Raw genomic sequence first — 24,102 nt, 5'->3', positions numbered from 1 at the left:
TCATAAACTTTTTACTGTTTTTCCCTCTTCCGTAGGGTAAAATTCCAACTCCCGACCTGGCATTCAGGCCTCTCAATCTAACTCCGATTTTTTTCTTCTGACTCTCCACTATCCCATTACTTCCATTAAAACCATGCTCTGCGTTCAGCGTCTTGTGAACACTGCTTGTCCTGGTCTGTGTGGGACATTTGGACCTCTCTCCAGGGTCCGGGAAGGACATACGAATGAGTGAAGTACAATGCTGGGTCTCTAAGAGCTTGCTGGGAAATACAGACTGGAACACAGACAACTAGGCCCCAAGTCAGAGCCAGCAGAGTTCTAAAGAGGCGCCTGGCTTCTCTGGAAGCAGAGACAGCAGGCGATCAATCCTAACTCCTGAAGCTCCTTCAAGGAGGGGACTCTAGTTGGCTGGCGTGAAGACTGAGGAGGGTTTTGACATGCAGAAAAGGGGAAACCAGTGGCATTTCCAAACAAAGCCCCAGAGGCCTGCAAATGTGTGGCCCACTTAAGGCAGTGCAAGCTGTCTGCAGATGTGAATGTTAAGGGCAGTTTGATTTGTTTCATTTGCAGGAAAAGACAGGATGAAGTTGAGACGAGCCGTGTTTCAGTTACTCAGGCGGCATTCAACGGCAGTCCCTTTCAGCCTGAAATTTACAATCTGAGTTAGTAAGAAAAGCACACAGGAAGCAGGCAGGATGGGCAGGGAGTGAAGTAAATCACCTGCAGGAATTGATGACCCACGTACATCCTAGACTGGGGCACTGAGTAAAGAGGGGCTTCACTGATTGGTCCCGATGGAGTGTTTCTTACCGGAATAGTGATTCACCAGGTCTTCCAGGCACTGGAAGGTGAGCCTTGGGGAAATGTAATACCAGTTGTTCGGCAGGCGGAAGATCCGGTAATGCTTTACCTGCCGATGTCTCACCGAGAGAGAGTAGAAACCTGTAGGAAGTGGAGGGTGAGTCCGTGGCATTCCACGTGTCCCCACGCAAGGGTGGCTGGCGGAGGAGCTTGCCCCAACGAGGTGGACAGATTATCTCAGCCTCATGACATGGCGATGACCCCTAGACATACACTCTTGTGTTTTACGCTACAGGCACGAGAATCCCATCTGCGTGGACGTAGCTCACTCTTTAGCGACCATGGGAGCATGTCATTTCAAGAGCCTCGTTCATTAACCACGTGGCAATACGGGTTTTCGAGTGCACAGGCCTAGTCTGTTTGGAGAGGTTACTATTTGGGATGTTTCTACTTCCTTTGTGGGTCCTGGGGCCCAATTAGATGATAAGAGTTGGGTTGCACCCAACTTGGGTCCTTCCCAAGTACTCTCTCTAAGATATCTGTGCTGCCATCTTCCTTCCTGTCCCACCAACGCCACCATACCACACCTACAGTTATGCCCCCATTTCCTGGTCCCTACTCTCTCTGCCTTATGCTTAGTGTTCTCAGAAATTTGAAAGCAGTGGCAGTGAAGACATTTTTCGGAGTCTCCCTAAGAAACATGTAAAATGTGTTCTTCCTCCTTCAGTGCCGTTAGAGCAATGACCCAATAGTGGTCAACAAGAGCAGAAGCTGTCTGCACCTCTCTCACCCTTGATTTTCCCAAATGGACAGTGAGAGGCTTGGACTCCGGTCATGTCTGAGAGCCCTTCCTGCTGTGTCTTCTGGGGTCCCTGGGGTGCCAAGCCTCACAAGGCAGGGGGAGGGGGAGGGTACTAGATTTTACCGCATCTTTGCTGTATGTGCTGGGTTGGGGGCTCAGTTATTTCCAAGCAACATGTCCACTAATTCTCAGAAAGACCCGGGATGTATTGTCCCCAAATATTTTATAGATGGAGGAACTAGGGCTCAGAGTCCCTAAGGGACATGGCCAGAGGCACACAGGTTGGAAATGGCAGACCTGAGGCTGGACACTTGTCCTGAGCAGGCCTCTTACACTAGCGTGGCTTGCACTAGGCTTGGCCCCAGGCCTGCCCTCCTAGCGTCTTCTGGTAATGTCAATAGGGACACAGGTCAAGGGCACAGTGCACAGGTCAAGGGTGGCAGTGGAAACTTGTGAGAACTTTGCATACCCAAGGAAGCTGAAACTGTCACTCCCACTCCGGCCCCGCCCGCTGCAGAGCCACCTGCCCGATGACATCTCAGTTTTCAGATTAGCTGGCATCTCAAGCTGGGTTCTCCTAGCTCAGCTATGTCAGCTTCCAGGCTCTGGGTCGGGGTCCCCTGCCTCGGGGGACACTCGGACCTGCACAGGAAGTTTGCCTTTGCTTTATCTTGCTCCAGCGCATTGTTTTTGAGAAAAAAGTTGTTGGACTTTTTTTGATCGCATGTGATGGCCCCTGCCTCCCCAAAGTAAGGCTGCTGCTCCTTTGTGAAGGGCTCCAGCAACTCGCAGCTCGGCGCTTAGCAGGTGCACGGGAAATAACTCTCAGACACTGTCTTTTCTTTGATAGCGAGTGTGCAAGAAGCAGGCTAAGAACTTGAAAATACCTTCTGCATTTAAGAAGCTATTATTATTCTTCCTTAGTCTGGGGAAGCCCAAGCTGTTAAGTGTTTTGCTCCTGTGCGTTTACAGAGGAACAACATCTGAAACACCGCGCTGAGCCCTTTCCCGCTGTTAATCGCATGTTATAAGTAAGGGAACCTAGGCTAAGAGAGAGGAAGTGACTTCTGAATAATTCGTACAGACAAACCCAGAAGCCCCTGCTCTGAACCATGAGAAAGCCCTGCTATGTTGTCCCCACTGAATTACCGAACGCGTAGAATGTAAGGAAATTAATAATGCTACAGATCAGGGTGAGTACTTAAGAGTGTGCTTCTGCTTTCCTGATTCTCGAAGCTGTCTGATTGCATTGTAGGGCATAGAGGGAACTAGCACTGGGGGTCTCCTGTGTAGCGAGAGCCCTGCAGACATCATTCCATTTGAATTGCTCCACAACCTTCCAAAGGAGGGGTTTTCTCCCCATTTCACAGATAGGAAAACTGAGCTCAGAGAATTTAAGAGGCTTGCCCCAGTCACAGAGCCTGAGAGCACGGGCCAGGCTTAGTCTGGAGCTCATGATCTCTGATCGGGTGCTGCCCACACCGCGTGTTCACTTTTCTTCTCAGTTGATGGGAAATTTTCCAGCAGGAGTCGGCAGGGCCTGATATAGGTCCAGGCCCGTGGCAGTGCCCCAGCAGGTCCCTACTACCTATTTCTCGTCCCCTCGCTTTGACCCTGGCCTCACCGGTGGTGCGTGGGCTGCAGGGAGCTCACAAAGGACTGATTTGCGTGTGTCGTGGGAGGAGGGAAGATGAGATATGTCATGAGTCAGGCGAGAGGCAAACCTGCTTGTGTGTGTGACCCGAGCCCGGAAAGCTAGTTGGAAAGCTGCTCACCTTTCTTCGTCTCACTCTCTCTGATCATGAAGGAACCGATCTTTGTGTCTGGCAGCTGCAGCAGCTCCTCGGCCTTGTCTCTGCCCAGCCCTTCAAACAGCCAGCTGGGGAGTAGGAAGGCAGACATGAGTCTCCCAAGCATAGCCACCCTCCAGAAGACAGGTGGGGTGTGGAAATTAAGATCGAGAGCCAGTTAACATAAAATGCTGGGATTGAAAAGAGGAGGGAGGTCAGTTCTCCACCCATTGATACTTTTAATCTTGGAAATAAAATTCCTGAGGTCTTACTGTAGGCCAGGTATCGGTATTACTGGGTAATGAGGATACAGAGGTGCATAAAACACCTTTGTCATCCCAGTTCTCAGACGCCAGCGGACTGTGTCCATTCTGTATTGGGTGATACGTCAGCATTCTAAATGTGACAAGGTCCCTGTTTGGTAGTTTGTTTAATGTCTATCTCTCTTACAATCTAAATACCCGCCCCCTCCCTCATCACCCCATGAGGGCAGGGGCTGTGTCTGTCATTTTGGGTTTTGCCTTTGCGTCCAGGTTTTTGAGCTTGGTATATATCTGTGAATGAATGAATGAATGAATGAATGAACGAACGAACACAAGAAAGAAAAAAAGAAAGGGTGGTGCATAATTCCACCAACTTAACAAGCTCCACTTTGCATTCATTACATTTCCTTCTTGTCATTGCACTGTGCATTTAGGGTTTCTGGCTTTTATTCGCTTAGTAAAAAAAAAAAAGAAAGAAAGAAAGCTGTTGTAATACCGTAGCCCAGCATCCAGTGGAACGCTCACGTTCCAGAGGAGACTCGACGTCTTTGAGAACGTTTTAGAAAGCAGCTGTGCACAAAGGGATCTATGCTCTCTGTGGAAGGGCCCTCACTCCTGTCTCAGAGCAGGCCTGGCCAGACCTCTGTGTGGAAGGACGTGCTTTGTTAGCAGTCGGCGGGCGTGTACTCAGAAGCATTCGCACATCCCTTTTTAAAGGTCTCTGTATTTCAGTGAATGGACCTTGGCTTCTCATCCCCAGGTCTGAAGTAGTGCGTGCTATGGCGTATATGAATATTCTACCCCTTTGCACCCTTTAACGTGCCCCATGGCAGCACGCAGGTCATTGAAGGGCTGACTGGGTGCTTCTGAAACAGCACGTGTGAGAAGACCCACAGACATGACATCAGATGCCATTTATTTAGGGACTGGGCTCCAAAATGCTTTGTTGTTAAGATCAGGATTCTGCCATATTTGGCCAAATCGTCCAAATATTTCCTTAGTTCTGCACAATGTATGGCATATGAATTCTCTGATAAATGTTCATCCTTTCAAGTCCTGCCATGGAATTCCACTTATAAAAATGAAGACAATAGAACAATAACCATAACAAGAGCCGTGTATAAATACTAAGTGTGGGCCACACACCATATTAAGCCCTGAAATCTCCTCCTCATATCAACCCCCTATGACACCTGGTATTATTTCCCTTTCACCAATGAGGACACCGAGGGTCAGAGTGATTACCCCACACCAGCAACTCATAGAGCTAGAAAATGGATAATAAGCTAGAATCTTATTCCTCTGGGCTCCTCTCCGTTCCAGGCTCCTGCCAGCACTCAGCACTGCGTCTGTAGCATGAAGGTGTCAATGCAGGTTTGCTACATGAGTGAATGGATCAGTGACACACAGCTGATTTAGAAGCGTCATGTGACTCACGTCTCTCCCAGAGCATAAATCTCACAGCAGCTACCGCCCCACTTCTGCTCATCTTCACCATCCTAAGTACAGCGATAGCTTTGACATTCATAATCAAAATCTGTAGCACTGCAGTGAAATGCACTGAATTACGTTCTGTAAGATAGTCAGACAGTTATGTCTGCTGCACCGGGAGCGCGTGGGGCGTGCAAAGTGCTTCTCTGAATGTAAGGAAGTTATTTCTGGACCCCTTCAAATAAAAGGGATCCTCTCTCCCTTCCTATATAGTGTGCACTTCGTTGCCAAGGTCCAGCCTCGGTAGCTTGACAGATAAGGAAACTGTGGTTCGAGAGATGAAGTAACTTTTCTAAGGCTCTTCCATGGAAGGCCGAACCTGAGCCCCCCCCCCCCCCGTAGCCTGGTGTGCTGGCCTCCAAAGCCATCCACCATGGGGACGGCCTCTGCCACACCACCGCCGGACAAAGCTGTGTGCTCGTCTTCTCATCCTCGACGCCTACTTTCTAAACGTTTCTCCTTTTCTGCTCGACATCTCCCTCTGCTACCTGGGGTCTGTAAGCACTTTTGGCAGTAAGCGTTCTCTGCGTTCTGGATGCAGTGTGATAGTACAGCTAATAGGTATGGAGTGCTGACAGGCATTGTTCCGAGAACTACCCAGGTTTCATCCCCTCTCTTTTTCCTAGCAACTCTATACTTTGCTCATATTATTATATATTATTACCTCTGTCATTCTGTATCATCATCTCTATATGACAGGCAAGGAAAGGAAACCAATGCACAGAATGTGGAGTGGTTTGCCCACTGTCACATAGCCAGTAAGTGACAGAGGCAGGGTTTGAACCTCGACGGAGTGACTTTTAGCCACTGCATCACACTTTGTCCTGTAATAGTTCCTTGGTGTTTATGTTCCAGCAACACCAAGTTAGAGCTCAAAGGTCTAAGCCCCTTCATCTTACTGATGGGGAAATGCAGTCTTCGATAGGGGGTTAGCCCAAGTGTCACCCTCGTTTATGAACTGACCTACGAGTAGAAGGACCCTCTCAAATCAATGCCTTTTGCCACTGTAACAGGCTGGCCTCTCTCTTCTCAAATGTATGAGCCCCTAGCATAAGTATCATGCTTTATTGGTACCACTTGAGAATGTACTCACCCATGGTAAACTCTGGCCACACATATTCCAGGAATGTAACTCTCTCGACCAGTGCTGAGAGAAATGGCTTTCCACCAGCCCCCTTCACTGTAAGAACAAGCACAGGTAGGAAAAGGGTGGGTAGGGAAATGGCAAAGCGAATGGATGAAGGAACAGAGTCGTCAGATTGAACCCAGGGCACGTTGGGAGCTTCTTTTTTAAGATCTATTATTGACCCAAATGTCTCCATATGAAAATTTAGTTTTAAGTATATGCCCTCATTCCAAGCTAAACAGGAAATCTTCCCACAGGCTGACAATAGCACATTTCAGAGATCTGCAGTTGATGTCCACATTTGGAGGCTTTTAAAAAATAAATGTTTACTACCCTGCAATGTAGTAACCAAGATCGTTTCATGCATCTGTATCAATGAGGATTTAAATAAAAGGGGCTTAGAGCCCCTATTCTTTCTATAGCTTCTTTTGAATCAGAGAGAGACAACAGAATAGAAGCCAATATTTTTTGCTTGCCATCAGAAGTTTTTACAGACCCCCGAGTCTGGAGTGGTGTGTAATATCAACACTGCACATATAGGGGGAGATGAGGCCAATATGAGAAGCAGAGTTTGGATCATAAAGGGCCTCAAAGCCATTAAGGAATTTACATTTTATCCAGTAGGCCCTGGGGAGCCACAGAAGGTTGTAGAGCACTGGCAGCAGTAAAAGGATTAATTATTAAGGCCTTCTGTCTCATCTCGCAGTAGGGCCAGGGCCCATAGGGAATTGGACAGCTATAGCTCACATCGAACGAACCCCACCTAAATCGAGTTCATCCTTCCTGAGGGGGCTTGTAAACGTTTTGGAAAGCTAACTCACTCAGAAATCACACGCAGTTTCTCCCCTCGGCGGAATATTGGGGGGCTGATGTCAGGAGATGGGTAATCACTCAGTACAGCCAGGAAGTCGCTGTCCAGTCCTGGGGAAACAACAGGAAAGGGTGTTATTTTTCACAAGGAGCTGGAAGGAGGCCCTGGGAGGGGCAGGTGCAAAGGTGAGTCCCTCTTGGGGACTTTTCTGCCCGAAATACCTGACTCGTTTCGAAACAGCGGTTTATAGCAGGCCCCTCCTCTCTTCAGGGATGCTGGGAGGAACACTGGGCGTCAGGCCGCCTACTCCCGTACTGCCGCCCAGTCTCCAGTGGGATGCCCACTGTCAGCTCACTGTCCAGAGCTGACCTTACTGAGCCTGCCTTGGCCCTGAATTTGGCAAGTCCCGAGATACTGCCGAGGGGCTGCCCCCACATCCACTGCTCCGTGTAATCTTGGGCGAGTCCCAGAATGTCCACTAGACTTCTGTCCCCATCTTAAAGATGGGCTAATGCGGCTAATGATACCTCATCCCAGGGTCCTTACGAGAGCGGAATGAAACTGTGTGCAGCACCTTGCAAATGATGAGTGGCTCTAAAAACATCCCTTCTTGTTTTCATTGCCTCAGGTGCCATCTCTGGACATTGAGGGCCCCACATCTATAAATTGGGGGGGGGCAGTGTTGGAGGTTCGGCTACATGAGTTCTCAGGACCCACCAGGACCGGAAGACACTAACTCTGAGACTCAGTAAAGCATCTGTTTCTTGCAGAATATAAGGCACCACGTTGGAGAATCTATTTAATAGGGGCTTTTGGGGAGGGGGTAAAAGAAAATAAAGTACTTTTATCCTATGTATATTGAAAGTAATTCTGGTGAAGTTTTGGAAAGGAAAGCACGCTATCACACGAGCACAGCTTACTGTAGAGGACAGATAGTGATAACATGTGAATTTGCTTTTCGGCACAAAGCAACATCCTTATTTGACACTCTTAGTGATTTGCCATCATTCAGATGCATTAAATGCGGGGTAATGTTGGGGTACATTTTGGGGGAAATAATGTATCTTACAAATCAGCAAATACAGTAACTGTTTGCTACATTTATCATTCTATCTGCTGGCTGGACATCAAAACTCAAAGTCTGGGGTAACATATGGATTCATTCATCAGCATTCACTGATCGCCTCCTGTGGACCAAGCATGAGGCACACAGCGAACAGAGTCTTCCTGCTCTGATACAACTCAATTCTAAAAGCTACACAAATAATTGTAGGAGGGGCCGTTCCCTGTCCCCTTCAGCCCAGGAAAAATCTGAAGAAATCCAGTACTCGGGCATGGCAGGCTTGGTGGCCCAAACAGGCCACTTCCTAGGATCCCAACACCCCCATGCTGGGATCGCTAGACTCTGCCCCTTACAACTCAGACGAGTATGTCCTGCAGTTGCCAACTCACCAGTCTCTGGGAAGACTAGAAAGAGAGCTTAGATGGTAGAATGTGTAGGAAAGACGAATGAGGCTTTTGGGCAAAGATTTGTCTATCAATTGGTAAATGATAAGAAACAAGTTATCCCCATAGAACAGCTTATGGAAATGTCCTGTTCACTTGGGGAAGCTGAGTCACAAAGAGTAAACCGTTCCTGGAGGTGAGAGGGAAGCTAAAAGTGATGAATACGGTGGTTTAGTCACTGACAGGGCTCAGGGCTCATGGCTCACAGGAAGGAGCAGTGGCAGCCCTGGAAAGGCTGACCCAGTGAGGCCATTGACCTTCCCTGAGCCTGTGGGGACACCTCCCTCCCATTCTGCTTTGTGGAATTCACGAAAGGGCTTCTTCCTGTGTGTAGCCCAGACCCGGCCCCACTGATACCAGACAACGCTGATGTGTATGCTGGGCTTGAAGCCACAAGCCCCGAGTTCTGCTAAGAAGTGGATCCCGATTTCGTGGGGCATGACGCTTATGCAAATTTGGAGGTCCTTTGTAAGAAAAAGAACACGATATTGTGAATAGAAAATTATGTATAGGCCCTAGGAAGGGGGGCCGGCCTAGTGCACACAGTTTGTTTTTTTTCAGTTTTCTGGTAAATCCCCCAATTAATTCTGAGGCTGAATTTTCCAGTGCAGGTGTGGATACCTCTTTCCCCACTCAGGCCTGGGTTAGTCAGGAAATGAGTGGTGGGAAACTGCCTTCATGATAGAAAGCTGGACAAATGGCCCATATCTGAAGAGACCACTTACTAATACGGTCTCCATTGCCTCTGGAGCAGTTTGACAGAACAGCTGTGTTTTTCTCTACTTGCCAGTTTCCCCATCCTCAGAGCCTGCAAACAGGCTATTCTCTCTGCTGGGAACACATCCCATTCTCCTCTGTCTCATCCCTCTCCCCTCCATCCATCACAAGTCCCCAGAGGGGAGGTTTTCCCGATATAGCCCCTCTCGACCCCTGCACTTTCCCTCTGAGGCAGTTAGTCCAGGTCAGGTGGTAGATTTGCATTTGTGTGACTATCGGAAATGACTGAGCTGCAAGTAGAGATGTCTGGTAGCCCCAGCCCCGCACCATGTCTGTCCCATCAAGGATGTTCATTGCAGCTTTAGGGAATGAAAATGCAAGAGGTCCCTGCCCTACTGGGCCCTTCACCCAGCCGTTGTTTTTAAAGTAATCAGGACAAGCCAATGTGACTTGTGGCAGGCAGCACAGCAGACGGTCATCATGGAACCAGCCCCTCGCCAAAAGCAAGTGTCGCTGGGAGAGGCACAGCATTAGTTATCCGTGAGGATAATAGAACCCCGAAATAGACTGTGTGTCCACAGAGGGCTTGGCGCTTTGATCTCTGATTCAAGGTGAAGACTGTGAAACAGAGCAACTAACTGTTTTTCCTAACGTTAAAATAAAAAAAAAACTAGCAGAAACAAAAACAAAAAGCAAAAACTAGCAGAAACAAAAATAAAACCCCAGGATAAAAGCAATTGTTTCAATGGGGGAAAGAGGCTGATGGGGCTGGAGAGTTTCAGTTTCACAATAGCAACGTTGAATTTCCGGTGAGTTTCCCGTACGAATGATGTTTTTATAGCTGTAACACTTAACATCACTGAGAAAAATCTTTTGCTCAAAGGTAATCGTCCTTTGCAAGCGATCAGTCCCAGCCCAGCATCCGAAAAACCGAAGACAAATCCGTGGAAAGTATTAAAGTTCGGTTTGTAGGATCCAAAGATCTTCTCTGAGCTTTGGTCCCTATAGTGAAATAAACACACCTAGGAAATTTAAATTTGCTCCTAGAATTCAAACATATTGTCATGTGCTCCTGGAGCCGCCTGGCTTGACGGAGAGCCGAGCATTTGAGTTAAGACAGGTCAGTGAGTGACCTGGAGGAGTGCTGAGGTACTCCGTGAGATTATTGCTGACATAAGATAAGAAAACAAATTAAGTGAAGAAATATGTGCCCGGCACAAGAGGAGAAATCCAGAGAGAATTTTCAGAAGAGAGACTGGGCTTTGAAATCAATCAGACGTGGCTTCAATTCTACCTCCGCCGCTTAATAGCTCTGCGATTTGGGAAGAGGTTTATTTTTAACTAATCTGAGCTCGATTTCTTCCTGCATAAAAATGGGAAATTTCAAAATTGCTTCATGATCGGGTTAGGGCACAAAAGGCAGCATAGAAGTCAGCATGACCTCAGTCAGGGCCTCTGGCACCATTTTTATGTGATGGGTTGGGGTTATCACTCCATCATCCAAAACCCATTTCAGCCAACAGTGTCCTAAATTTTCAAAAGCCTATTAGTCACGTATATTTGAAAATATTCTTATCTGTCAAAAGCAAGCTCCATTTGGTGAGAACAGAACGTGAAATTCAAAAGACCAAATAGTTGCTGATAGCTCAACTGAAAAGTGACTCAGATTGAACAAAATGTGCAAAAATGTAAAAATAGGAAATGAATCCCATGAAGGAAGGAAACCCAGGCAGAACTTACTAGCCACAAATATCACTTGGTCAAAAGAGGACAAGCTCTCTCTCTTTTTTTTTTTTTTTGCATTATTATTCCTTAGAGTATTGTTACTATTTCTTTTTAAATTTTCTTTCAGTAGATCTCATTTATAACCATCCAGCAAAATGAGGCATTCATTACTTCTAATGCTCCTTATGGAACATATATTCTTATTTAAAGGGTGAAGAAATCAAGGCTGGGGGAGTTTTTGTAACATATCTAGGAGACATCCTCAAGATTTTTAAGGTCATGGCCGTGTCACTAAGTCACATAGCTCTCTGTGGCATTTAATTACCAGGTTCTCCCCAGGTTAACTGTTGATTGAGACAGGTTGGGACAAGGTCTGATTTAAATGAGGCTTCGGAGTTGGTCCAAGCAGCTCAGGGTAGCTGATGGGCAAGGAGCTGAACAGCCCAGTGGTTTCAGCTTCTGCTTGCTCGTGTAACACCTGGAGTCATACCCGAGCTCCTGGCCTCCAGAGGAGTCAAAGCAGGCCTTACTTTTCACATCTTTCACAAGAAATACATACACATGCAATCAACCAATCAGACAGGGTTAGGCCTGATACCAGCTCTGTTGGTTACCACGGAGCATGGGTTATGCCTGTGGGTCCTGTACTGTGGGCTGGAGAGTGAGACACAGGGTCCAGAAAGCTCTTTTCTGTCTAAAGCCTTGGTGTCTCTGTTAGATGGGGCAGAATGGGAGGAAGTAGACGCAAAGGCTCGTAGCTGCCACAGCAAGCTGGGGAGACCTGCCTAAGAACACACACTCAGTTGAGTGCCCGGCCTCAAAAGCAGGTAACCTGTCAACAGAGGAAACAAGACTCTGCTGTCAATCACCAGCTCTTCTTGTCACAGCTGATTGCCACCTGCCCTCCTATTTACTTACGAAAGCTTTTCTTTATGTCAGTTCGCTTTTTAAAAAATCTTAAGTCCCATTATCAGCCATGAAATCATGGGTTCGGTGGACTAGTTATGTTTTCGTTTCATAGCTCTTCAATGTACAATGATATAAAAGTTGAAAAAACGTGTCACAGGACCAACTCGTCTTTGGGATAAGCGGGATAAGACTCCAATGGGAAACCGGGTCTAGTGAAAGATCTGAGCTGGGTTCCTGTCTGCGTATTTCTCACAAGGCACTGCATCTGGTGACTACACCGTCACTCGTTCTCGAGAGCACCCATCCCCTCTCCGAACACGGGAGCTTCTGGAAAATCCACCCTCTCCAGGCTGTCATGTGGGGGTGAACACAGGGGCTCTAGATTCAGGCCACCTGGCTTTGAATCCGGTCGTCTCCTTCTGAGCTCTACGGCCTCGGGCAGGTCATTGAACCTTCTTGTGCCTCAGTGCCCTCCACTGTGAAGTGGAGATGGCAGTAGCGATTATCTGCTGTGGCTATGGTGAGAATGAAGAAGACATGATGTGTGTGGAGCACTTGGAATTGTGTCTGGCACACTGTAATCACGCTGTTTTACAGGTGAGAACAGGGAGTCACCCAGGGGACAGACTGAGTCTCTCGTCGCTTGTGTGTTAGGGTAGGAGCCGTTCTAAAAGCTACGTCTGTGGTCTGTAAGCTTTAGGGGGCTTACGATGCATCAGACGGCTTGTGAGAAATTGGGACGTGCTGCTCAGGCCCACCATCACTGGATTTTAATTGGCAGGTCTGGGGTGGGGCCCAGGAATCTGCATTTTGATGACTTCTCAGGGCATCTGAGGCAGGTGGTCTGAGAGCCACTCACTGAGAAGTGCCATGCTGGGTCTGAGACTTCCCTTCCCCCTTCTTCCTCCTCAGAGCCCCACCCACTCCTTTTTTCCACCAGGGCAGCACCCTTGATGCTATGTAAATATCCTGCTTAGCATTATTTCCATCCTTGCACAGAAAGGGGTCTGAACAGTGTCTGGGTTTGCATTTCCACCTCTGTCAGTGAGATCTCGCTTTAGGTCAGGGCGATAAGAAGGGAAGAAATGAACAGGGGGGTGTTCATTCAGCCGTGTGGCTGAACTCTCTTTTTAAGGTGGGAAATATGCTGTGCCATGGCGACACAGATCTCGTTCACGTCTGTACCACACGTGTCTGGCACAGAGCAGTAGACTGAAATATGTGTAGAGAAAATGAGCTATTTCGGATGCTTTCAAACAAGTCGTGGACTCCCCAATTCTACCACTTTGAAACTTTTTGAAGGGATGGCCATTGAGACATAGCCTTGAGCAATAGGATAACCCCAAATGGAGTTTAAAACACAGTGATCCCACCCACATGTATCAGGTAGGTCCTCTGTGCTGTGCGATGGCTGAGAAGGAGGGATTGGTTTCCATCAGAGAGCTGAGTCCCCCCTCGTGGGAGACGAAGTGACCAACCTAAGGTCACACAGCTTCCAAGGACGATATCAGAGGTCCAACAAGGTCATTAGCCTGAGATCTGCCCTATTTCCTTAAGTTCTGCTATCTCTGTGGGTTTTGTGGTACTAGTCTGGGAACCAGCCAAATCAGGAATGTTCTGACAAGCTTAGTTTAGGAGAAAACAGATGGGCAAAGTCACAGTCAGAGGCATTCACAGTCCTGGTTGGGGGAAGAACGAGCGGCTGAAAGCTCAGAAAACTTGTTTGTCTAGAAGTCCACAGGTTGGCTTCCTACTGATCGCCATGCAGACCCAGTGGCCTTTGAGGCTTAACTCTCCACCGTTCAGGCTCAGTCCGAGGAAGTTCTAACCTCATGATGGCCTGAAGCCATCAGTCTCTCCCTGCACCTCCAGGCATCTGAGAGGAACCAAATGAGCAGGCAGCAGTGTTCGCTGAGCCAGATGCTTGTTCCATGAAAACCCAAGCCCCATGCTTCATTTGGATAAAGACTAATTAATGCACCTAGGCTACATCGCCTTCTCCATTATTCGAGTAGGTGTCAGAGAAAAGAGGAAATCGTTGGGACTGATCGCAAGGGAAACTTTTCAGGGGTGGGGGATGGAAAAGCCAGTGCTTGATGTGGTTGCCTGGATCACAAACTGGGTACGACCTGGGGAATTCTCTAACCAGGGGGTGGAGGGTGGGGAGACCCCTCTACCTCCTTTTTCGAGGTGACCCCCAACCCACACAGTGGAAAAAGAGAAACTTATTTCATGACGATTTGCATTAAAAAAATAAAGGCAAATGAGCAAGTCCTTGGAGGCCCATGTTTTCATGGGGTTTGCTCAAGCATGCTACCCCCTCAGCCCCAGTGTGAGAGGTGACAATACAAGATGGATTCAGTGGGCGGGGGCCTCCTGAGCTGGCCGGGGCCCTCGATCTTACAGTGTCAGTTTTCTAGAAGTGGCCATGACTCGGGGAGGAAGCTATGATGTGTGCCGGTTTGGAGAAGATGGACGAAAGGGCCCCAGCGGCAGCAGATCTGAGCTTTGCATGGGAGGCCAGGGGCCCTCGCTTCTCAGGGCCCCCTGGGCATGCACTCTGTTCCACCTTATCACAAGGTTCCGTCTCCTTTGTTCCCAGCACCATTCTCTTTTTCCCCTCTTAGGTTTGGGGACGATAGTGACTGGGCTAGGAAGGAGAGCCACAAGACGTGGCTTTGCATCTGACTTAAGTGGGGGCCGAGCAGCAGAGACTCTGCACGCTCCCTCGAGGGCGTCTGAAGGGCCAAGGGACCCTGTGTAACCTGGGTGTCTCCATTTTGGAAGAAGTGAGAAGGCTGCCTTTTCAAGGGGCTCCAGAAGTCGTGGAAGGAGCAGTAGACAGAGACCGGGCAGGAGCCTGACTCTGTCCACTCGCGTGTTGAGCTGCGGCTCGGCAGGCATTGTGGAGGACGTCGGACATGTGACCTTTGCCCAGTGCGGTGATGCAAGGGAGGGCAGGCAGTCAGGTGTCCTCACCTGTGAGCGGGCAGCCAGGCCCCGAGTGCTGTGATGTCAGATGGGAGGCCCCCCGTGACTCACCCTGAGGACACCCCTGGCCACCCCTTTCCCAGCTCCCCACACAGCATGCTCCCCAACACCCTGACTAGGAAATAAAGGCCAGAGTGTTAGATGCACCCGGCACCATTGAATCCGAGAGCGATGGGTTTTACGGTCAGGCTTTGCTTCCTGCTGGCTGCTGTCCTCTCCCAGCTCTCTGGCCAGCCCCCGAAGGCCTGTATCTTTGGGCGTCTCGCTCAACCTGATGTCTCTGGGAAAAGCTGACTTTTGTCATCACTGACTAACCTGTGATGTTGTGCCCTCCCCTAGAATGACGGGCCCCTGTGATCCTACCAATGGAACCCAAGCGTTCCTTCATTTTCAGCAGGATTTCTTAGAGCTAGCATCTAACTTTATAAAGTTACACCAAAAAAGCCCTAGCAGAGCTTTGATAATGTGTCTTATATACCCCAATATTATTATACCCCTGATAATGTTACAGCCTGGGCTGGCAGGGTCTGGTAAGCAAGAGCCTGGCCTGGGTTGGACATATGACTCTACAAATAGCTAATGAGACAAATTAGATTCTCTTTGTGGACCTCAGTTTCCTCCACCTATAAAATAAAGGGCTTAAACCAGGCTTCTGGAAGGTCCATCACAAAATGCCACCAAATCAGCATCCTTCCGAGGTGCCACTGCTCAATCATTTTTAGCATTTAATTAAGAAACTGTTAACTACAAGCAAAGCGAGGGGGATAAGCATAAGGGCCCCTGTGGACTATTACCCACATCCCACCATCGCCCCATCTTCGTCCCCGAGTCTCGTGGGATCGAGTTAAACATCGCACCAAAGAAGCCAAACTTACCATCTGAGCAGGGCAGAGTTCTCTCGGGAGGCACCGGGGTGGATCGCACGCTGTTTCCCATTTCTCTCGCTCCCCGGGCTGTCGAAGACGCTCGAAGCCTGTGGCACAGGGGGTACACACAGAGAGTCAGCCACGCGCCCAGCCCTCCGGGTGGAGAATGACCCAGTTTAGAGTACATTGTGCATCATTTTTCAGGCAGCTCGCTTCTTGAAAGGCGGGTGTTTTTAGGTGACGATGAGATTCGTGAATGTTGGTTACATTTGCACAGCGTGAGTTCTTTTATCAAGGGAATGACAGAGAAAAACCACAGAGAGGGAAGTTGCTAGCAAATGCTGTTGGTGGCGAAAGTTTCCATTCCTTGCACCCTGAGCGGCAGAAAGACACCCTGCAGTGTTTGTGTGAGAGTTGAGGGTGTCATATGGCCAGAAGGGTCTCTCCACCCCCTGAGCCCTGACCCTGGACTCCCAGGCACCTGGGTTCAGGGCTCTGCACTTGGGGACTGCTTTACCACCCAAGGGGCTGTCTGTTTCAACTTTCTCTCTTCCATTTGAGCTTCTCAGCATGCTCCAACAAACGGTGAGAGGCAAACTCCATAACAAAGCTATCTATTTGCTGAGTCCTCACATGCTGCTCCTATGCTTTTATATCTGCGGGCACATTTCGTAAACATTTATTTTTCAGTTACAGTTGACATACACTATTATATTAGTTTCAGGTGTACAGCATAGTGGTTAGACATTTATATACCTTACGAAGTGGTCCCCCTGATAAGTCCAGTGCCCGTCTGACGCCATACATATGTGTAGTTATTTCAGTACTACTGACTCTATTTCGTATGCTGTACTTTACATCCCCGTGACTGCTTTGTAACCGCCGGTTTGTACTTCTTAATCCCTTCACCTTTTTTCATCCACCCTCTCAACCCCACTCCCGTCTGGCAAACATCAGTGTGTTCTCTGCATTTAGGAGTCTGTTTTTGTTTGTTCATTTATTTTGTTCTTTAGAACCCACATGTAAGTGAGATCATGTGGTATTTGTCTTTCTCAGGCTGACTTATTTCATGTAGTGTAATGTTCTCAGGGCCATCCTTGTTGTCACAAATGGCAAGAGCTCCTTCCTTTTTATGGCTGAGTAATAGTCCATTGTATAGATTTCATTGCACACTTGTGATTATTGTAAAGTCCCTGCATCCTAACCTCATTTTGCAGTGAAGAAAACTGAGTCTCAGAGAGGGTGGGCGACTTGTCTAAGGTCACACAGCATGAGACTATAGAGCTGGGATTTGAACTGCGGATGCTAAATCTCTGGTTTGTTCCATAGTGGTTCAGATTCTGGCTCTGCACGTATAAGCGAGGTGACCTTGGGCAAGTCACTGACCTTTTCCTGCATGTTTTGGGAGATAATAATAAAACAACATGGGGTTGTGGCTATAAAATTAACAGTTAAAGCACGTGAAACACTTAAGAACATGGCCCAGCAGAAAACCCATGTTAGTTATTGCCATTTACACGGTCTTTTCTGATTGTTTATAATGATAAACATTCAAATTCTGGGCCCTCGTGCAAGCGTTTTAGAAAGGGGCTAAGATAATTACAGAATTAAAGTGTTCTTGCAGGCTGCCCGAAGCCCAGAGAAGGCCATGCCTTGGAGCTATTACTGTCTCTGGGGACAAAAAGGAGAACTGATGAGGCAGGGCCCCCAGCCATGTGCACCCCAGTAGACACGCCTGCCCCACCTGTTCTTTTTCTGCAGTTTAGGATCAAGGCCTTAGGGGTGTGAAAGGGTCCGAAAGCCAGCCATCCAACCCTACTCTAGCCCTAAATCCTTCCTCTGTTCTCTGTACCTTCAGATTCTGGAACACTCTATGCTCTCAGAGCAAGGCTTTCCAAAGGTGGAGGGAGGTCTGTACCACTTCTTAATTTTGGGGAGAGATGCGGGGAGGGGATACCTTCTACACTAGAAAACAAGGAAAACCAAAATGAGTGGTTTTTGAAAGTTAATATATTTTAAATATTTACACGAACCATTTATCACTCACTTATAACCCAGACTAATAGAACATAATATAATTGTGCTGCTCCCAAGATAATTACAAGACTTGCAAAAACTGTAAAATCATAATGCACCGTAGAAAGCATGGCTGGAACGGGCCACACATTCAAAGTTAAGAATTCCATCTTATTCCAATCCTGCTGGTCTTCATGCCAGGAAACAACAGGGTATGTGTGTGTCTTAGGGGATGAGGAGGATGGTTTAAGGATGAGTCTCTCCAAACTGGAGGCCCAGGCCCTTCTTTCTCCATCTTGCCTACCTTACCCCAAATACAGTGAAGGGGGCACCTCTGACCTTGGTAGGACCCTTCCTGCAGGCCGGGCAGGTTTTAACAGCCTCACCTGGCCCCAGGGCCAGGGACCAGTCTCAGGGCCCTAGCCTGGTCTATGCAGTGAAGAAAAAATGCTCCTAAAAAAGTGCTCAAAAAAGCATGCCTGGCAGAATGACCAGAAGCCTCATTGCCTGCAGTTCAGCAGACACTTGCCGAGGGTCTCCAGTGCTGGGCCTGGAGAAAGGCAGGCACACGTGATCCCACCCACCTGACAGGGAATGTGCGCCCCCCCACCCCTTATATACGTCCAGGGAAGGAGCTGGCAGCCGGCCATGTGTGCACAGGAGTCCCTGGAAGCCCCCCATTGCCACCTCTGTCCTGCTCCCAGGGCTTCCTGGAGCCCCCAAGGCAGCCCAGGCCCTCAGCACCCCGTCTGTCACCACCAAGGCCTTTGGGCTTCTGGAGAAAGCTTAGGACTAGCGAGCAGAGGTCTCGGCAGGTCCCCATGCGGAGATCACTGAACCACGTGCTGGCCTCCAGCCTCTTACTTTCTCGTGTACCCTCACCGCCCTGCCCTGCACGGTCACCCCGCTCTCCTAACAATGCCGTTCTGTCTCCTGAGGCCTGATACTCGGTGCCAAGGACCAACTAAGCACCAGGGACTGTGCCTTTAGCCTGCCCCCAGAGCGCCCACTGGAGGTGTCATCCCCCACCCCCCCAGACAGCCCAGGAGCCCCTTCCCTCCAGCCTGTCTTAGCTTGCCCCCTATTCCGTCCCCTCCTCTGAGCCACTTCCAAGACACGGCCTCTGGCTGTCATATCCATCTCGTCCCTTCCTTTTCATCACAACTCCAGAAAACTCCTCAGGAAAAGACTGTTATCTGTCAGAGTGAATTCTCACTTCACCTCTCTTCCCAACAACTTCGTAATTCTTCTCAAGCATTCATGTGCTATGATGGGGACATTCATGGAATCCAGTATAGGGAAGAAGAAAAAAAGTCTTATAAGTTGCATTTTTCAGGTGGGAAAACTGAGCACCGTCCAAGAAAAGAAACATACCCAGCGTGTCGAGATGAGCAAGGCAGACGAGGTCCTGGCAGTCTGGCTTCTCCTGCTCTGACACACGCGTTCTCCCTGTCTCTGTCTGGCAGGCCGGCGTGCAGCTGCTCAGAGCAGGGGCTGGGCCTGGGTTCCAAGCCCATCACACTCCGCGCTGCTCAGAAAAACCCATCAGGTCTCCACAACCCCTTAGTGGTCTGCTCACGGTAGTCTCCAGGAAGGAGTTAACTTCTCCGAAAGAGGCTTTTATTTGAGAAGAGTGTAAAATGCCCCAGAGAACAAGAGCTGGAATCTCCCTAGTGAAATGGCTGAACAATTTGATTTAATCTGTGACAGTTTTATACAGCGGCTGGAGGTGGGAGAGAGGGTCTGAGACATTAATTGCTTCTAGGAACAATAAGGAGAGGGCAAAAGAGAAATGAGTTAATTAACTTTGGCGCTAAAAAGGCTTGATTTCTTTCTCCCTTCTCTTTGTGGTGTCAAAGGATCAGGACTGGTACCAGCCTCTCATTTTCCCCCCAGTCTTTGGACCAACGCTGCCTTTTTTGTGTAACCTTGGGCCTCAGTTTACTCTCCTGAAAAATGAGATGAGTCGAAAAGACGATCTCCAAAGAGAGAGCCACTTCGCTCCTTTTAATTCTTGCAATCAAGACTCAATGGCATTTTGAAAATTATTAATAAGAGAAAAGAGCCATCATCATTCTCGTATGGAGTCCCGTCAGACAGAATGCGGACCTTGTCTCTGTGTAATTCAGGATAGGGGGATGGCCGTCTGTGGGTGCTCTGGGCCCACCTTCTGGTGGGCGATTAGCAGACACCATTGCGTGTGTCTAGCACCCCTGGAGGCAGAGCTTCCTCTTCCACCTTCCCAGGGTGTTAGCTCCCTGGCTCACACTCCCCGACCTGGAAACCCACAGAGCAGGGGTGCAGGGGGGCACACCTACCTCTCCTGACTTCAGAACCCACGTCCTTCCCCCGGTGGAGAGCCCGCGCTGCTCTCTCTCCACAGCGAGGAAGAAAGATCACCAAGGAGCTTTGGTCAGTGAATGACTGGCCACCATTTGAGGAGGCACATGTCATGGAAAGGTCACACGCCTGCAGGGAGCTGCCGTCAGGAATGTGGGATGTGCCTTCTCCAGCTAGGTTTCTGTTTGACCAGATCAGGGATCCTTTCATCACGCGCTCTGCCTGATCTTGTAAACACAGGGGTCAGGCTTCTCAGAACCTTCCATTCCCGCGCAGCATTCTGGGATAGGTCTGTGTCCTATCTGAGCATCTAAAAGCCAGGCCTCGCGGTTGGAATGGAAGGTACCCTGAACCCCTTCATAGTATGCAAAGGGGGAGAGAGCTTGGGGAACTCCAACCAAGGGAAGACGGGTCTGGACTCCGCAGTAAAACCAGGAACAGCTAGAAACCCTTGGCAATGGTGGGAATGTGAAAACTTCCTTAGGGACGGAATCTTCCCTGTGGTCTTAGAATTTCTTCTACAAAGTGTGACAGCTCTAAGCCCCTTCACATGACCTGCTTCTAATGTGTGTGAATGTGATGCCGCAAATGGGGGACCTCACTGCCCACCATATCAGAACCCCAACAGCAGCAGTCATTACGAGAATCACCACCCCCATCGTGGCTGATCAGCTGTTCCTCTGTGCCAGGCACTGGGCTAAGCATTTCACAGTGGCCGTACCCTGGGTTGCGCACAACCACTTCCCTTTATAGATGAGCTAAATTAAGTGACTTGTCCGAGGTTATCGGACTAGCAAGAGCCAAGGCTAGGGTGGGTTCAAACCAGGTCTGCCGGACTCCAAAACCTGTGCTCTCAGCCTCCCCGAATTGCTGTCCTGCTTTTCTGCCCTCTGGTCTAGTCTAAGAATGCAGCAGAAAAGGGACCTTTAAAAGTCATCCGAGCAAACTTCAAGGACTGTAAACTATTGGGTACAACTGTAGTACCAGGGACACAGAGGTCCCAAGGGGTCTCTTGGATGTCAGGTGGCAATGCTTGGAAGCCCAGGTCCGGGGAGCTGGCTGCGGGGAGCAGAGGGGACCGGAGAGAGAGGCCAGTTAAGGCCTGCTAGGTTTCAGCCGTCATGGTCACTTTTAGATGGCCTGGCGTGGTCAGAAGGGCAGGAGTAAATTATATGTGATGCTTCCCAGCCTTTCACACCATGATTTTAAAGAACTGTGAATGCTACGAGGGGGAAGAAAGAAAAAGCAGCTGTGCTTATACGATCCCAATTTTATAAAACTTTAAAATGTATATGCACAGATGGAGGAAAATATTAAAGGAAATTATTTCCAAGATGCCTGCAAGGGCTCTTTCTCTGGGTAGTGCATTTATCGATTTCTTCTTTACAAACCTTTCTAAAATCTCCAGATTTTCTCCCATGTGCACGAATTGCTTCTATAATTGGAAGAATTTGGAACAAATACTGGAGCTTTGAAAGGGGGTTTTCAAACCAGGAAAGCCTGGGTTCAGATTCCAGTTCCCGACCTGTTTACTGGCTGTGTGTCCTGTGGCAAGTTGCTACACTTCTCTGAGCCTCCATTTTCAAATCCATAAATCTGAGATACAAATACATGCTCAGCGGGGATGTTCTGAGGATTAAATGACAGATTATATCCAAAGCAGAGAAAAGAGTAGTGAGGTAAGCTAGCAAAAATTTTACCAAAGCCGGATTCCTTGGGGGGTTGGATGGCCAGGTAACTCGCTGTGCACGTTCCCCTCCTTGGGCCTTGGGGTCCTCAGATATGTGGGAAAGGTTGGGCCAGACAACAGCAATGGCCCTTTGGACTCACCTATCCCTGTGTGGTGACTGGTACCCGGTCTCCACCCGGGTGACTTGGGGCTTGCCCAGTGCTGCCTGTGGTCTGCCACTGCACACGGGGGAAAAGAAGAGCTGGCACAAGGGCTTAGCATCGGTTGGTTTCCATGCCAAGGATCTCGCAGCATTTCCGGGGGCACCCCACCACATCCTGACCTCGCGCGACAGGTGCACCTACCCTGTGACCCACATTGTTCCCTGCTCTCCTCTTGGGGCAGGTGCAGCCACAGGCCTGCCCCCGCCCCCCCACCCCACCTCGTTCTCCTTTCCCTGCGGTACAGCCGTGGCCCCTGAGGCATGGACAGGGCAGGATGGATGGAGCGCAGGCAGCCAGCTCCGAAAGGCGCAGGGCCACTCCCATGTCCTCCTCCGGCCTGACTCAAAGTCAGAGGCTCTGAAGGCCATGTGGGGGAGACTTGGGGATCCTCTCATCCAGGGTATTTCAAACCTCCTGCTGGTTTGAAACCTGTTTTAAGAAAGTTTCCCCAGAAACTCAATACATAAAATAGAGAAAAGCAAGGCGCTGATTGGGGTGTGTGTGTGTGTGGGGGGGCAACCCTCTTGTCTCTCTATGCTGCCTGATACAATGCCCCAATCCTCGATATTATAAATCACCAATTGAAAAATAGCAATTCAGTGCCCTCATATTACACACAAAAGGCTCAGAGGGCAAGCAACCTGCTCAAGGTCACTCAGTAAGTGTAGACAAGCGCTCTGTAGGTTTCTCCATCCCAAGAGAGCCATTGCCCATTTGTCAGCGTCGCTGGGGGTCCTGACCCATGTGTCTGCGAGCCTGTGTTCTGACGCCTTCTACCTGTGGCTCCCCGGAAGGAGATCTCATGTACTCTCAGGCTAACAGGGAGACTCGGCTTTGATGGAAGCGTCCTATAAAACAGTTTATAGTCCTTTTATAGGAAGAAGCCAAATTTGGGGCCCGTTGGTGCTGGAGTACCTTTCAGTTTCACTCCTTATTAAGTTACTAAACTTATTTGCATTGTTTTTTGTTTGTTTTTATTTTAAAAATGGACAGAGTCCTATGGTCCTCGCTGGGTTTTCCCAAGTGAGGATTAGAGAGCAGGTGTCACAGGATGGGCACAGTAGGGGCTCCCCTCCCCTTCTGTGGCTCATCTCTGTGCTGACAGTCAATGTGCCCCAGACCTGGTGGGAGTCTCTGTGAAGCACCATCTCGCTTTACTATCTCGTTGAAATCAGAAGTAAAAATCCCCCCATTTCTTTCTTTCCTATATCAACTTTTCATACACAGAGCCCCCTGCTCACCCCCGCAAAAAAAGAAAAAGGAAACACAGAGGGCTAGTGGGGTATGGTGCCAACCTGTCTCAGTTTGTTGTGCCCCAAACACATTTTTTTGCCAAATCCCATGCTATGAATGGAGTCGGGCCTGGACACCTACCTATTTCATCTGTAGCCGACTAAATATTTTCGGAACACTGACAATGAAAAAAACGTCGTAAAGACACCTATGTTGATATTAGACTACATAGAGGCACCATTACACAGAATGAGAAAACAGTCAATTCGAAGGTGGCTTTTTCTCTTCATTTGAAACCTGGATCCTTGGCAATGCAGGTTTCCTTAGAAGGAGGTAGATGGAGCATTGCATGGAGACGCTAAGGCTGTCTGGCCATCTGGGCCCAGGGATTGTCACTGATTCCTTTATTCCATCCCATTTCCCAGCAAGACTGACTTTTGCTTTTTACTCACCTACATGAATCCCAGTGCAGCTCATAAACTTATAGAGCGAGATGGACATAGCTGCTTTGCTGAATAACAGCACTTGCATGCACTGACCCTCCTTCTGGGGAAGGGACCTCACCCCTCACTGTGAGTCGCTTGTCACAACACACAGATGCCAGGCGTGAGGACAGCTGGGCTACTCTCCATTCCCCTCCTCCCCTTCTCAGAAGGCCTGTATGTATTGCGCGGAAGTAGACTGTGATTTTAACAAGCGTTTGTGTGATCTCTTGCTGAGTGACTCACCGCTTATGAAGACAGGCCAGGTCCGGTTTTACCCCTGGCTAGAATGTGGTGGATGTTCCGTAAGGAAATAAAAAGCAGTAGAGGAAAACTGCAG

General features: G+C 48.9%; 2 protein-coding genes across 8 annotated transcripts in view; one reads left to right on the top strand and one right to left on the bottom strand.

Annotated features, from left to right (window-relative positions):
• TG (thyroglobulin) overlaps positions 1–24,102 on the top strand; it is a gene marked incomplete at its 5' end in the record, with an annotated part of 218,933 nt that overhangs the window by 143,504 nt on the left and 51,327 nt on the right. The window lies entirely within an intron of this gene.
• The window catches only part of SLA (Src like adaptor), a 57,610-nt gene that overhangs the window by 6,281 nt on the left and 27,227 nt on the right, over positions 1–24,102 (bottom strand). For 4 of the 7 annotated variants that reach the window (XM_081071193.1, XM_081071192.1, XM_081071191.1 and 1 more), the window contains 5 exons: positions 15,808–15,905; positions 7,095–7,194; positions 6,241–6,327; positions 3,379–3,482; positions 811–942 (listed from right to left, as the gene is read on the bottom strand). In XM_081071193.1, the coding sequence (XP_080927319.1) occupies positions 811–942; positions 3,379–3,482; positions 6,241–6,327; positions 7,095–7,194; positions 15,808–15,868 (484 nt within the window). In that variant the 5' untranslated portion in view covers positions 15,869–15,905. Of the gene's footprint in view, positions 1–810; positions 943–3,378; positions 3,483–6,240; positions 6,328–7,094; positions 7,195–15,807; positions 15,906–17,650; positions 17,768–19,188; positions 19,337–20,132; positions 20,284–24,102 lie in introns of those variants that run through there. The other 3 variants (XM_081071195.1, XM_081071190.1, XM_081071196.1) reach the window with 3 other exon arrangements.

Source organism: Rhinolophus hipposideros (genome assembly GCF_964194185.1).
Source record: "Rhinolophus hipposideros genome assembly, chromosome: 13".
NCBI lineage: Eukaryota > Metazoa > Chordata > Mammalia > Chiroptera > Rhinolophidae > Rhinolophus > Rhinolophus hipposideros.
Note: the sequence above shows the minus strand (reverse complement) of the source record. Positions and strands in the feature narration are given on the sequence as shown.